The sequence below is a fragment of the Ursus maritimus genome, unplaced genomic scaffold (assembly GCF_017311325.1).
Source record: "Ursus maritimus isolate PB19 unplaced genomic scaffold, ASM1731132v1 scaffold_13, whole genome shotgun sequence".
In the NCBI taxonomy this organism is placed as follows: Eukaryota; Metazoa; Chordata; class Mammalia; order Carnivora; family Ursidae; genus Ursus; species Ursus maritimus.
Genome location: NW_024423675.1, coordinates 43,544,636 through 43,561,223, shown reverse-complemented (window position 1 = coordinate 43,561,223; position 16,588 = coordinate 43,544,636). Strand labels below are relative to the sequence as shown.

General features: G+C 35.9%; 1 protein-coding gene across 1 annotated transcript in view; it reads right to left on the bottom strand.

The window, feature by feature from the left end:
• The window catches only part of PEX7 (peroxisomal biogenesis factor 7), an 85,806-nt gene that overhangs the window by 44,725 nt on the left and 24,493 nt on the right, over positions 1-16,588 (bottom strand). The window contains exons 6-8 of the mRNA XM_008691225.2: positions 7,861-7,967; positions 6,093-6,206; positions 4,532-4,587 (exon numbers count right to left, since the gene is read on the bottom strand). Coding sequence (XP_008689447.2) covers positions 4,532-4,587; positions 6,093-6,206; positions 7,861-7,967 — 277 coding nt within the window. The remainder of the gene's footprint in view (positions 1-4,531; positions 4,588-6,092; positions 6,207-7,860; positions 7,968-16,588) is intronic.

Sequence of the window (16,588 nt, the reverse complement as noted above, 5' to 3'; positions counted from 1 at the left end):
CTGAACCCATCAGCTTTTCTTAAGGAATCTACTAGAAGATAAACTTCACCAAACTAAGAGACATGATGGGGAAATTCCAGCAAAAAGATTAATAATGAATATTTGATATATTTAGTTGTATATCTAAGACTAAAACAAAGGTGAAAACAGTGGAAAAATAATTTGTTAAATGTTGCGAGGTCTGACAAAGTATAAATAAAATCACTCAACATTTGATGGAGAAAGGAAAGGTGGGGAAAAAAGGAAATAGAGTAAGTTCACTGCTTGTCGTATATGTAGTAGGTAGGTGTTGAAATACCATTAAAAATTCACAAGTCAGACAATGGTTACATTTTTTTTAAATGGGAATAAAGGCATTAAAAAATTTAAAATACCAAACGCAACCACTAATACAAGCAAAAACTTAATACCTAAATATTACAAAAATTTAAATAAAAGAACAAAATAAACCTTCAAAACACAACCAAATTTACATCATATACAGAAACAGCAAATGTAACTTAATATACATAATAGTCACCACATAAAATGATACGACAGACTTGATACCAAACATGTTTTTATCAAGAAATATAGATAGGTTAAACTTGACTATTACAATACAAAGACTTTTTATTTAGTTCACCTAGCAAGACCCAAATATATGCTCTATACAAAAGACATATCAGAAACAAAATGTTTCAAAAAAGCTAAAACTGAAGGTATAGGAAAAGATGTACCCGGAAAGTGGAAACAATCTGAAAGCAGGGACAGTGACACAGGTTAAGAGACAAAGCTCAGCTAAAGCTAAAAAGATCAACTGTGACAAAGAAGGAATCTCTTTGATGCTAAAAGTCTCAATTCACTATATGGCTGTTATAAATACCTATGCACCAAACAACACACTACACTATCTACCTTTATGAAATCAAAACGACAAGAGTTGCAGGGAGACACAGATAGAAGCCCACTGATAATAGTTTTAACATTCCACTCTTGGTACAAAAGAGATTAAGTGGTCAAAAAATAAAATAGGATACAGAACATCTAAACAACAATCAGTAGAGCTTATGTCACATATTGGACTTCACAGCATGATCATACAGAATATACCCTCTTCTCAATTGCTTATGAAACACTCACAAAAGCTGATCATTTATCAGGTCCCCCCAAAAATCAATATGTTCTATAAAATGGAATGACTAAGAACTGTATTCTCTAATTACAATGCAATAAAACTAGAAACTTTTAATGAACTTCTAAAAATTAAAAAGCACTTTCATCTGGAAATTAAATAACTTCCTACTTAACAACCCTTGAAAGAAAGGGGAAATACAGATAGAAGTTACAAATCTTTTCAAAACAAACTGAGGGTTTCAGAGGGGAGGAGGATGGAGGATTGGGCTAGGCCAGTGATGGGTATTAAGGATGGTATGTATTGCATGGAGCACTGGGTGTTATACGCAAACAATGAATCATGGAACATTACATCAAAACCTAATGATGTACTGTATGGTGAATAGCATAATAAAAAATTAAAAATAAATAAATAAAATGATAATGAAAACATAATATATCAGATTTATGGGTAAGAACTGAAACAGAAACTGGAAGAAAATTCATAGCCTTAAACAGTTTATTAACAAAATGAAAGATTAAAAATAAATTCCCAGCTAAAAAGTTGAAAAAGAACAAGGTAAGCCAGAAGAAAGTAACAAGAAGGAAATAATAAAGATAAAAGTAGAAATTAATGAGGTGATGAATAGAAAAACGGTCATTCTAATTAATAAACCAAAATCTTGTTTGCTGAAGAAAAATAACAAAGTATATATACCATTAAATAACTTACAGAAGAAATCACAAACATACAAAATCAGAAATAAGAGTGAAATAACCGTTGAAACAGGAGAAATTAAAAAGTCATGACACTACTTTATAGACATCTGTAACAAATAAATGTGAAAATCTATAAGCTAAGGACAATTTCCAAAACTGATCCCAATAGAGATAAAAAGTTTAAATAGACCAATTTTCCATACAAGAAATAAAGTTATCAAGAAAGCACTCCACAAAAAGAACCATGCCTAGGTGGTTTCACAGGGAAACTCAACCGAGGCTTCAAGGACCAAATAGCCTCAATGTTGTACAAGTTGTTCCGGAGCTTTGAAAACTAGGAAAACTTCTTAATTCTTTTTTATGAAACAAGTAAAACACTGACGCATGAAAGAAAGAAAGAAAGAAAGAAAGAAAGAAAGAAAGAAAGAAAGAAAGAGCAAGCTGTAGACCAATATCACCTTTGAATACTAATGCAAAAGCTCTAAATAAACTATTAGCAGACCAAATTCAACAATACATAAGAAAATAATACACAAAGATCAAGAGGGATTTAGTCCAGGAAGGCAAGGCTGGTTCGATCCATTACAATAATTCCTTAATAGCTCTAAGAAGAAAAATCATGATCCTCTCCACAGATGCTGAAAAAGCCTTTGACAAAACTTAAAATCCATTTCTGACTTTAAAAAGACTCAAGAAATCAAGAGTTGATGCACATTTCCTTAGCACGACAAACAAACATATATATACCTGACCCTTGAGCAACACAAGTTTGAACTGTGTGGGTCCACTTACATGGAATTTGTTTCTCAATAAATATACATACAGTATTGTAAATGTATTTTCTCTTCCTTATGATTTTCTTAATAACATTTTCTTTTCTCTAGCTTACCTTATTGTAAGAATACAGTATATGATACACACAGCATGCAAAATGGGTGTTAATCAACTGTTTACATTAGTTATAGGTAAGGCTTCTGGTCAACAGCAGGCTGTCAGGTTTTAGGGGAGTCAAAAGTTATGCAGGGGTCAGCACCCCTAACCCCAGGTGTTTGAGGGTCAACTATACTTTGACTTAGAGCCAACACCTTACTTTTAACAGGGAAAAGTAAAAGGCACTTTCATAAATACAGAATTAGACATTATAACACTATTTAGCACTTTAAGAGAGGTATCTGTGAATGCAATTAGATAAATCAATCGAAGGCATCAGAGTTGGAACTGAAGATACATAACCGTCTTTCCTGGCAGATGCTTTGATCATGTACTTGGAAAACCCTAAAGAATCAATGATCTTTTAGATGGTAGAGAAACAGGCATTCTCAAACACTGCTTCTTAGAATGAAAATTGATATATTCCTTTTGGGGGGAATTTGGTGATATCTAACACAACTATATGTATGCTTACATTTTAATTCAGCAATCTCACTTCTAGGAATATACTCTGAAGTTAATCTTCTAATAATGTGCACATACATACAAGGTATTATTCACTGTGCATTGTTTATTTACAAAATATCTGAGAACAAGCTAAATTCCCATACATAGGAGAGTAGTTGAATAAACGATAGTACATCCACATAACGCAGTATTATAAGAATGGGAAGATCTCTATGAACTGACATACAGTGATTTCCTGGATGTATTTTATGTGAAAAAAAGCAAAACTGAAGAGTACCCAGAGCACTCCATTTTGTATAAAAAAGGGGGAAATAAGAAAATAGGCATTGTCTACTTATCTGAGCAATATCGATTATTATAGGATGTGGGACCCTATAGAATGGGTTGGAAAGAATAGAGGAAATAAATTTTTCTGAATATAACTTTACATACATCTTGACTTTGGAACCATGTTACTGTTTTGTCTGCTCAGAGAAACAGACAAAATCAATAAGGATACGGGAAAATTGAATACAAACAGAAGCAAATGAATCGAACTGTGTTTCCAATGAATGACACAGCCACACTGATGGAGGGGAGCAGAATTAACCCAAATAACCTTTAAACACAGTATTTGGACTAGGGGAAAAAAGCCCTAAACAAATGTGAACTCTAATTAGTACGATTCCGTTTCAGAGAGGCATGGCTTTGCAATTCTAAAATTACTTTCTGAGCATTCTAGGGTTTGCAAGTAAGTCAATATATTGTGGATAATGGGAATTAGGAGTTACAAATCTGGAAAAGGAGGAAAAAAAACCAGAATAAACCTTGTGTAGTGTGGGATTGGAACCGGGATGTACGGATAGAGACACACATACACACACGTATATATTCATACATAGATGTGGATGTGCACACACATATATACACACTCATCTATATACATTCGCAAACATAATAACACCCTTGCTGGTTTTTTCAACTATAACAATCTAAGCCTTAAGATTCATATAATTACACCCGAAAAAATGGAATTTCACAATTTCTAAAATCTAAACTTAAAAAATACTGGCTATGCAGCCTATTGTGTGGAAAGGTGTCAGTATAGGAATAGCTATCAGGAAAAAAGGCTTTTAAACAGAATAGCCAGGCTATCTTTAAATAGCAAAGAATTTACGTATATGCCAAGATCATAAAAATATAATATGAATCCTAGTGGCAAATATTCAAATGTGCCGAGCTCAGATTATTTTCATATTAGTACAATAACTATTTTTCATAAAAGTTGAAAGAATGCTATTCGGTATTTCACAATGAAACTTATCAAAAACTACCGTACCTTACAGTGAAATCATAGGAGCAAGAGGCCAGAACGGAAGCATGAAATGGTGAAAACTACAAAAACAAAAAAAAAAAGTTTTCTAAGTTAGCTGTAATTATAACATGTTACTTCATAAGGTCATTCCCATGAGTGCTACAATAAAGTTTAATCAAGACTGTTGCTTAAAATTACTTCTCCCCAAACCTTATATGCTTTAATTTAAGGCAAAAATCTTCTGGCCTTTTAAGTATCAGCTGCAGGAAATACATTTACTTTAACATTCACCAAAGAAAAGTCATTCCTCAAGCTTTTTAGCACTTACTTAGAATAAAATATTCCCAAAGGGTTGCCATTCTGGAAAAATTAAATAAAATTTCATAATGGCTATCCAAAAATGACTCCTACAATATAAGGAATTTAAGTATATGATTGTACAATATGTAATTATATAATTTACCCATTTTATGAATACATATTATGATTGCTATATACACAAGTATCAAGTCATCATTTAATTGTTAAATAAAAACATCTTTAAAAGAATTTTTACATTATCTGTATATCACAACAATGTAAAGGATATCAAGAACAAAAACTGCAAATTTAAAGACAAATATCTTTTAGATAAGTAATCAACATACTTTAATAGGCTGCCCTTTGTAATTATATTTCTTTAGTTTTTTTTCTTCCCAGTATTTTAATGGTTATATACATAAATATAACTACATTCAAATATGCTTTATAGTTTGCAAAATACTTTCAGTAAATTACCCAATTTCATTCTGTGAAACAAATATTGAAACTATTTTTCAACTACTACAACCTGTGTGCCATTAAAACAACAACATGGCACTGGGTCTCATATGCTGAGTTGCAACCAGTAAAATTTAAAATATTAATCTAATTGAAGATTTAGAATTTCTGAAATAGGAATAACCCAATATCTTATTTAAAAGATGAATAAAGTACTTCTTTACCCTTAGTATAACAAAACAAAGAATGAAATTGGGGGATTGAAAAGATGTTTTCCACAGTGACTTAGCAAAACCCACCAATAACAGCTGGGAAGCTTATGTAAGTCACCTTAGAACCAGGCACATTTCTCAGGAGTGGGAGCAAAAAGTTATCTTCATCTCATCGTCTGTTGTTGGCAGAGTGGAAAATTTTCTATACCCCAAATGTTTGGGAACATTCATATTTATTACCATGTTAGAGTAAAGAAACCTCTCTGTAGTTTCAACCAAGAGACCTTCCATTGAGTGGGAAATTATGAAGAATACCGAAAGTAAATTATCATAGTTAAAAACATATGAAAAGGAATAGTAGTAGAATGGAAAGGACAAAATGAAAAAACTTTTCTATTTAACCTTAAGCACTGATTGGCTACATTGTCCCAATTCATTCAATTATTATTCAAATATTTTACCTAATTTTAGCTTTCGTTGTTCATCATCAATTGGCTAACAGAAATATGCATAAAAAGAATCCATAACCCCAACCCCTAAACAGTTTTCTATACACTTCATTGGTTAGGTTTGTATTTATACTCTACATATAAAAAGAAAAGATAAACACTTACTTTCACTCTCCTAACAGCATAGGTGTGACCAAGAAGTTCGAACACTGGCTGCCGTACATTCCTCAAGTCCCAGCCTCTCAAACTACAATCCACTGCCCCGGTCACCAGCAAGTTCTGCAAAAACGATTCAGAGAAAAGTGAGCAGTGCACACATCAGAACAAGGCACAGTCTCAAATGGCACTGTGGGTTCTCCAATCAACCCGTAGTAGTACCAGTAAGTACATACGGGAATAAAAATTATGCCTGACAAATGAGCCCACCTTTCTCTTCAGTGTATTGTGAGGCTTTACCAGGGGTTAAACAGCAAGAGGCCTGTTAACCGAGGAATATGGGGGGAAACAAAAGGGTACAAATTTGATTTTTTACATTTTTTCTAAATTTAATTCAATCATTGTTCCCCACTCTCATGGGCCATGTCTTAATACAATATCTAATCCTATTTGAGAACTTCTGCAAATAGTGGTGAGTCTCTCCTATCTGGTCAGGTTTTACAAATCTCTCTATCTAGAGCCCTCGGTGAACCCACAGTTCCTGGCTGAACAGGCCAAGTGCTGGGTCCACAGTCAGCCCCGTCCTGGCCAACCAGAGCAGTAATTCATTGTCTGAATGTTCTGGGTTTCGGTGTAAGCTCATTTGAGGAAAAATTTCAATAATTTAAAACAAAAACTGGGGCGCCTGGGTGGCACAGTCGTTAAGCATCTGCCTTTGGCTCAGGGCGTGATTCCAGCGTTCTGGGATCAAGTCCCACATCGGGCTCTTCAGCTATGAGCCTGCTTCTTCCTCTCCCACTCCCCTGCTTGTGTTCCCTCTCTCGCTGACTGTCTCTCTCTGTCAAATAAATAAATAAAATCTTTTTAAAAAATAATTTAAAACAAAACCAATTTTAACAACTCTCAACCATGTGTCAGCATCTTTTTGTGAATTCCCAAAAGTGAAAAATATAGTCCACAACTCATTTTCTATATGGAAAACTCATTTATGATGACAGAGAGTTGAACAGCAGTTATCTGCCTGGAATTGTTATTTAGCTCAAGTACTATTATTGAATATGTACTCTATTTTCTTTTAATCCATTTTATTTCTTTCCAAAGAACTCTGCCAGTACAATGCTCTCTTAACTTCCTTTAATTAATTGAAAACTGAGAAGAAACAAGGCATATGTTTTAACTGTCAGTCCCAATCAAAAGACCACTTCAGGTACATAAACAGTATATCAACACATGTTTAATCCATTTCTATTCTGAATTCATATGCTCATGTGGTTAACTGAAGCTTTGCAAAAAGGTACAAATAGACACTATTATCTTACAGAAGCATGAAGTTTGGTTAGGCTTATATGGGAAGATGAAACAAAATGTTAAAAACTGGTGGACTGTCAAACTAAAAATCAAGTTACAAATAGTTCAGCAGCCCAACCAGCAAAGTGAACAAGAAATGAAAGCAGATGATACAAATTGGTGGGGTTAAGAGCAATAAAGAAAAAAAAGTTACATAAATTGTAAAGCAGCTTCCCAAATAAGCAAGTAAGGCTGCACTGTTGAACTTTGAGAATTTCTACTTCTTACTCTGCCTGTTTTATGTGCACTTAAATCCAATTAATGCTAATGCAGGTCACTCACAATCATCAATTAGAACTGAAAGGGACTGAATTTAACTTAATGGTCCATAAACACTACCAAGGTCCACATTAAGGAACAGAAGATAAAATCGCAAACATTTCAACAATGGGAAGGGCTCAGCAGCAAGGGACAGATCCAGACAGGGTACCTCATTGTATTTACACCAGTCACAGCTCAAAATTTCTGCATGATGTGCTGGAACCACAATTCTGACTCCTGTTGACTTCACATCCCAGATTCTCAGAGTCTGATCACCTGATGAGAGATGAAGACTTGATCACCCTCCAACACACCATTTGGATGCTCAGTGACATATACTCATGATGAGAAATTCAGGGAAAATACACTATTTTACTGTTAGGATTTTACCATCTCTATATCATATGCATACATATATTGGTTTTTTTTTTTTTTAAGATTTAGATAAAGAGAGAAAGCACACGAGTGGAAGGGGCAGAGGGAGAGGGAGAGAGAAGCTCAAGTAGACTCCACAGTGAGCCCGAAGCCCAATGTAGGGGCTCGATCTCATGACCCTGAGATCACAACCTGAGCCAAAACCAAGAATCGGATGCTTAACTGACCACCACATATATTGTTTTTTACTAGAATGCACAGGAACTACTAAAAGTGATGAACTACAAAAAGTAATGTGTCATGACAATGTTTTTAGATCTACTCAATGCAGGAAAATCTGAATTTCACACTGAAACAACAACACGCATGGTGACAAGATACAGACACACATAGCGCCATTTCTCTTCAGGACAGGAAAAGGCCCTGAAAATCCTCGGTTTCTAGCAAATAACCCACCAGCACAGTTTATAAGAAACAAAATGCTAACAATTTTACTATGAAACTTGGGTAGTCTACCAAGACAAAGTAGAGAATTTTTAATCTTTGCATTTATATTTACTACACTTTAATAGGCCAGCCAGAGGCATATTTTTCTCCTTGGAAAAAAAGAGTTGAAAAATTTAGGGATTATATTTTGCATTATTACAAAAATAGTTTCCATTGCTTACTTTCACAAAGTTACCCCTGATTAAATGTTTTATATGCTGTTTGCCTTCCATTTTTGTAAATTATAAGGAGACAACAAAATGACCAAATGAATAAAACTCAGGAGTTATATATATATATATACACATCACCAGTAAATTATAAATAGTCAGTGATGCTGAGAGAAAGCTGGTACAGCTTGATGGAAGAACATGGTTGATGGCGTGATGGCAGTCAGGGTCTGGAATTCCATAGTAGCTGTGTGACCTGCACAAGTTATGTATCTCTGAGACTGATTCCTCATTTCTTAAAAAAAAACAAACAAAACACCACAGAATGCCTACATGCAGGGTTGTACCAGAATTTAGTGTAATAAAGTTGCTGGCACTTAGCATGGTCTCTAGCACAAAGCAGATACTTTAATATATGGTATATAATAACACTAAAATTTTAAATTATCCTTTGCTTACTTACATATATTTTCCCCCATTCCCAATTCTAAATCATATCATCGTGTAGCTACATTTAGCAATTTTAGATAATGTTTTTTTTTTCTGATTTCTTTGGAAGTTGTTTAAGAAAGATAAGCATTATATTGTTGGTGGTAATGAAATGTAGAGGTTACGAATGGGGACTCTGGTGGTCCGGAGCTTAGTCCTAATCTAGCTCAATCATTTGGTCCCTGTTGATGTTTAATCAAGTTACTTAACTTACCTGATTCTCAGTTTCCTTACCTGTGATAAAATATTACCTTATCAAGTTTAAATGAGATAATGTATTTAAAAATAAAATAAGAAAGCATACCCATGATTAGAAGTCATTCCCACCCCTATTAATAATACCATGAATAATGGCCAATATTTATTGAGTGCTTATTTTATGGCAGATGGTGGTCTAAACATTTTGTATGTATTAACTTTTTAAAAACGTAACAAGTGAGGTAGAAATTTTGATAATATAAGAAGTAATTTTTGTGGTAGTTGACAAATAGGGAAACTGAAGCTCGTGGAGATGAAATAAGGCCCTCAAGATAGCAAGCCATGGAGTCAGGATCTGGGACAAGAGCCCAGGCAGGCGGGCGCCCCAGCCGGCGTGCTCCATAACGACACTGTGCTCACTTCCTCATGTTGCTAGAGGAGACCTGCCAGACAGCCAATGTTGGCTGACTCTTGAGGAATTCTTTTTATTTACATGCTTTTTTCAATAAATTGAGAGGAAAAACCCCACATACACACACACACGACATTGTCATTTTTGCCCCACAGTTATCTCAGAAATAAAAGTAATAAAACGAATAAAATTGAAACCTCTACTATATTTCCAATCCCATTCCCCATCTTCCTTGCCCAGAGGACACCACAATCATGAATTTGGCATCCCTTTAGTCTGTGTTTTTGTAATACTTTCATTACATGTTTATGGATCCATATATATGTACTATCTCTTTATGTGTGGGATTTATATTTTTTTTTTGTTTAAAAATACTATCTTCTTACTTTTTTAAAAATTTGAGTACAGTTGACACTTAATGTTACATTAGTTTCAGGTGTACAACATAATGATTCAGCGTCTCTGTACATTATGCTGTGCTCCCCACAAATGCAGCTCCCATCTGTCACCACGCAACACTATTACAGTATCATTGACTATATTCCCTATGCTCTGCCTTTCATTCCTGTGACTCATTCATTCCATAATTGGAAGACCTGCATGTCCCACTCCCCTTCACCCATTTTGCCCATCCCCCAACCCTCTTCCCACCTTCCTACTTTAAAAGAAGTTGAAAATCACTCTGATAGAAGAGAGTAACTAACATTTTTGGATCTAGCTAAATATGGTAGGGACGGGAGGAAATGAGGAATTTGAAAGTGCCAAGTGGAAACTGCTCAGAATTAGTATTGACTAGATCTTCAAATAACTCCAGGGGCCCAAATTATAGTCAATGTCTAGCCACCTGTCAGTAGAATTTGTTTCAAAATTCTAAATAGCTTTGATAAAATGATCTTTAGGCTTTCTCTAGCCTTCAGAGTATAAAGCAGGGTGGTGTGGATGTCTAGTGTTTGGTCTGCCCAACAGTACACTTCTTACAGGAAAAGCATCCTTTCTCACCATGTGACTCTAGAAGGATCTATGGCTCAACACAGCTGACCACTCAGGGGCAGGTCCAAGCAAGGCCAGTCATATTATCTTATTTCCTGTCCTGATCACAGCTGGCAGGTTAAAGGTAGGTACCTGGGTTGTTTGTTTTGGGTGTTTTTTTTTTTTTAACTATAACTGAAAAAATAGTATCAGTCCCTCTTTTAGGATTAACAGATTATAACACTGAGGAGCTGCTGGTGGCCACATGTCTCACTGTTTGGGGAAAGCCAGCTTGCAGAATGAAGTCAGCAAGCAGAGAAAAGTCTAGATTAAAGACAGAAAATGTGTCCTGGGCTGTTCAAGCATCCCTTCCCTTTCTTGGGGCTATTTTTCAATAAATTCCTCAAAAACCTAAGACAGTTCAAAGTCTATCACCCGTAGGTAAAGGAGACCCCTTTCCATCATGGAGGGAGTGAATGAAATTCCCCTAAAGCTTCAGTCTGTAAAAAGCCTAGCCTAAGAGAAAAACATTTGATTTAGCACAAGGCTTCCATTAAAACATAGGAAATACCTAAATGAGGTATACCAGTTTTCAAAAAGTTATATTTAATATCAGGTCTGAAACTATAAAGTCTGCTATAGTGGCAACTAAAGCACTGTTTAAAGTTGAATGTGCTGTGTTCATCCTAGTAATTACATCTTATGAGTATGTGAATGGCTTAGAGTGTCAAAACATTACAATGACTATGGACTAGGCCATGAAGAAGTAACTGTTATTCTAGCAACATTACTGATAAGTCTCACAAAATATAATGTTGAACAAAAGAAACCTGACACAGAAGTATAAAAACAGGCAAAATTAATTTATGCTATTAGAAGGCAGGACAGTGGTCACCCTGGAGTGGGGTAGGGGAAGCCTCTCAGAATGTTGTTTCTTGATCTGGCTGCTGGTACACAGATGCGCTCATTGTGAAAATTACTTGCATTGTACACTTAAGATTATGCACTGTTCCATATGTGTACTATACTTCACTAAAAGATTAAGCAATTGCACTAGTAGGTATTTATTGAAAGGATTAAAACATAGTGATTCGAAGGGGCACATGCACCCCAATGTTTATAGCAACAACGTCCACAATAGCCAAACTATGGAAAGAGCCCAGATGTCCATCAACAGATAAATGGATAAAGAAGATGTGGTATGTATATATATATCAAAATATATATATCAGCTATCAAAAAGAATGAAATCTTGCCATTTGCAACGACATGAATGGAACTAGAGGGTATTATGCTAAGTGAAATAGAGAAAGAAAAATACCACATGACTTCACTCATATGTGGAATTTAAGAAACAAAACAGAAGAACATGGGAAAGGGAAGGAAAAATAAAATAAGATGAAAACAGGGAGGCAAACCATAAGAGACTCTAAACTCTAGGAAACAAATTGAGGGTTGTTGGAGGGGAGATGGGTGGGGGAATGGGGTAACTGGGTGATGGGCATTAAGGACGGCAGTTGACATAATGAGCTGATGAATCACTAAGTTCTACCTCGGAAACTAATAATATACTATATGTTAACTAAATTGAATTTAAATAAAATATATATATGTCTGTATATATTTATTTTATATTACATATATATTTATATAGGATAAAAAGATTAAGCAAAATACCAAAACAAAGACTGGGTCGGTGGCCACTCCACATTTCTCTGGGACAATATTTTGGTTCCTTACCAACATATTCAAGCAACAGTCACACACACAGAAAAACCATGGCCTAGGTTGTCCCTTCTTACAGTTAACTTAAAAGACACAAAAAAGGAGGGAACGGCTCTAAGGAGCTAAGAATTCCATTTACTTGACAGTCGCTTCTGTTGCACACATTTGGCACTTCATCGTTCTCACTTTGTTTTCCAGGTTGGAGAGCCAGCTTCTGGCCCAATGGTGCCATGACTCACTCAACTCTTAGCCACGGGGATATCTGTATTTATGTTGGTTTTTTTTTTTATAATTGCATTTTCCAGACAACTGGCCTTTCATTGCCAGCCAGACGTTGACCAGGGCCCTGTGACAGCGCCATGGGCCCACCTGAATTACTAGCTTCTCTTATCAGTGGCAGGCTTGCCACTGGCAGCTGAACCAGTGAGTCTCCGTACAGAGCATGGAATAGGAAATGTTGGCTGCTACTATGTCTACTTCAAGCCGCAGCAGGTAAGAGGACAGCGAGTAAGGAGAATGAGTGTCAATGTTGAATCTGACTCTGGAAGAGCTAAGCAGCAAAAGGATGCATATTGGGCCCAAATAATTGAACTGAATTGAAATGCCAGATGCTTATCAAATGTAATATAAATTTTTTCTCAGAGTGAATGAAGATTGTTTTTTAACTACCGGACTCATTCATTCAGGCATGGCTATGACTTATGCAATTATATGGAGACTGTAATAGCAGTAACTTAGTTTTCATGGTTCAAAAGAAAGTTTACTTCATATTAATGTTCTTTATGTAATGAGCTTAAATATTCTTCCCTTCTATCTCATGTAATTTAGAAATATGAATTCTGTCTTACTAACAACTTTCATGAACTAGACAAAATGCAATGTCCTTAGAGAACCTTAGAATGCTTTGGAAGGTAAATCTAGATCTAAATCTCTAAAAACTCCCCCCTTTTTGGCCTGTCCTAACTTAGCCAGTGGTAACAAATTTAGTTCTAGATTTGCAAATACCATCTAATTTTGAAGGTGATTCAATTCTTAGAATGACTTCAATGCTATATTCTCACATATCTTAAAATATAAACTGCTATAAGCAGTTGAGCGGCATAATTAACCATATGTGCGGCACAGGACTAGACATAAAAGTACATCTTGACTGCCTAACATGTAAGCTTCCGCCATTTGTAATATTTGTAAAGACAAATATTTTACAACTTTGGGTCCCACAACCATGAAATTTACAGTTGAGATTTCTTATGCAAAGATTATAGTTTTATAAAAAGCTCTGTCTGTAAGCAAGAAGATAAAGTAAGAAAATTGATGAAGACCATAATATAACCCAAACAAAACTGAGGGAAAAAAAACAACTAAGGCATTCTCAAACTACAGAAACTACTTCCTCTCTGAATTCAGCACTGAAACCATTCTGTGGGTTTTTAAAAAAGAGATGAATATTAAACATGCAGCTTCCATTATACCAACAGAAATAAACTATTAGTTTGGCTTGTCAAACAAAGCTATGCCATAGAGTAGAACAGTGCTTTCCAAATGAGGCTAATCACCAAATTCAGCTGGGGTGATTAAAAAATGTGCCTTCAGGAGGACTAAGATGGAGCCCAGAATCCTGTTGTTGTTGTTGTTGTTTTTAAAGCTCCCCCAACAATTGCAATGGCCAGCCAGGTTTCAGGATCACTGGCCTCGTATGCTGTTACACAACCAAGCATTCCAGATTCTACCCGGAGCAAGTTCCTCAGATGAGCACTGGTAATTCTTACAACACAAACACATGCCACGGTCATTCAGATGCTCTTCAAATATGCCACCTCCCATTCCTTTGCTTTCCAGCTCTCATCACTTAAGTCTTAGTTGTTCGTAGGTAACGGCGTGAACACTGTTTCCTCGGAGTAGACGACCCGCTTCCCTGACCACCCAAGTTTGATGAGCTCAAGGGTCCTTAGCTGTGTTTCCACAGAATTCTGAGCACACATGTTAATCATAGAAGGCAACATTTATAGAGCCCTAACTCTGTGCCAGGTACTGTCCTCAGCCTTTTGCACACATTAACTCACTTAATCTTCCTCAAAACTCCATGATGTAAGTATCACCGTCACCATTGTTTTCAAGTGAAGAATGAAGAGACAGAGGTGAAGCAGCATGGCCTGAGGTCAGGTAATAGTGGTGAAAGAAGGATTTCGTCTCAGACAGTCCGGCTCAAGCCCACGTTCCTAACCACTGTACTTACTATGTTACCTCTCCAAAGAACCTCACACTCCTTAGCATTATCCATTGCTAGTTTTCTTCCTTAGGATCTCTCTCTTCCACTGGATTGCAGGTCTAAGAAGACAGGAACCCCATCCGTTTTCTTCTTCAATGTATCTTCAGTGCCTTTCAATGTATCTTTCAGAAAACAGTGGCCATTCACTTAATATCTGACCGACCCACTGTCAATGTCCCTCTCAACAACCAAAATTTACCTTAGATGTATTTTTAAAACTCTAATAAGATGGTTACCCCCCATATCTTATATAGCAGTAATAAAAAATATTTTAGTGTTTGCTTGTGTAAGGCACTCAGCTAGGTAAAAGAATACACGTGCCCGATAGAAAATGTATGAAAACAAGTAAAGAAAATATGCAAAGAAGTTCATTTGCCTCCTAATACATTGTACATAGCTTGGTAAGAAAATTTTCTCATCTCATTTGAAATGGCAAAGGCACAGTGAGAGCTTCAGAGCGTGCCCCCTCTTTTACTGTTCCACAAACCCTCCTCTTGTAGAGTGGAAGAAAAAATTTTAAATCTTTTCAACTTTATTAAGGAGGCTACTATTTGAAAATCATTACTAAGGACTATTTCAGGAAAATGGCAAATGCTTAATAAATAAACCTTCCAATGAGTTTCTAAAATCATAAAAGCTGGCAGAAAAAAGGCTTTCTTTTATTCAATTTTTAAAAATGAAACATTTTATAGCTCACAGGTCCAGAGCTTAGTTTTCATGAAATCCCTTTGGTTTAAGTGTTGGATGTGCATACAATCTAGTGAATATCAGCCCCGTAGAATATATCAAACTGAGGGCTTCAGAGGAGAGGGGGGTGGGGGAATGGGATAGACTGGTGATGGGTAGTAAGGAGGGCACGTATTGCATGGTGCACTGGGTGTTATACGCAACTAATGAATCATCGAACTTTACATCAGAAACCAGGGATGTACTGTATGGTGACTAACATAATATAATAATAATAAAAAAAAAGAATATATCCAGCCACTTCCACCTAATCACTATTCACTCTTTCCATTCTTGGTGTATGAGTTGGACTATCTACCCTCTCTCTCATTTCCCATTTCCAACTGCAAGAGCTAAGCTGGACCCACGCCAATCAGTATATTACATCCCCCTCTCCTAGGCACAGTGATCAGTTTAGAAACATTCACGTGGACCATCAGATGAGAGAAAATGGAACTTTCCTAGATGTCTGAGAGGGAGTCTCACACTTTTTTCCTACTGGACGGAAACCAGAAAAGACGCAGGGGCTGGAGCTGCTGCCATCTTACTTTCACATGGTGCCTGATACAAAACCAACTCCAGTGATACAGAAGAGATGGCAAGAACATCCTCTAAGCCCTACGTCCAGCCATGTGTATAAAGCCAAATGTAATTTTGGACATTTCAACCATGTGAGCAAATAAATTACCTTCTTACTTAAGGTGGTTTGGTTCAGAATTTCTTCGACTTTCAACCAAAGAAATCCTGGCTGATGTGACCACTAATTATATTTATTTCTAATAGAACACACGAAGGTGATGTCATTAAACAGATAATATATTTTTTCTATTAAACCAAATGGACATTGTGATGATAAAAGACTGTTTAAATATTAACCTATTTACAATGTGTAGATAGTTAAGTTTTGTGATTATATTGCTAACTCTCCACACAATAAGTCTTTTCCTGCTATTCAGTCTCATACACTGAATATTCTATAAGCAACATCCAGACTCAATATTACGTATACCATGCTACACAAAAGGCCAGTGTAAAAGGAAGAGGAGTGAGTGACTCAGCCCAAATAAAAGGCTAATAT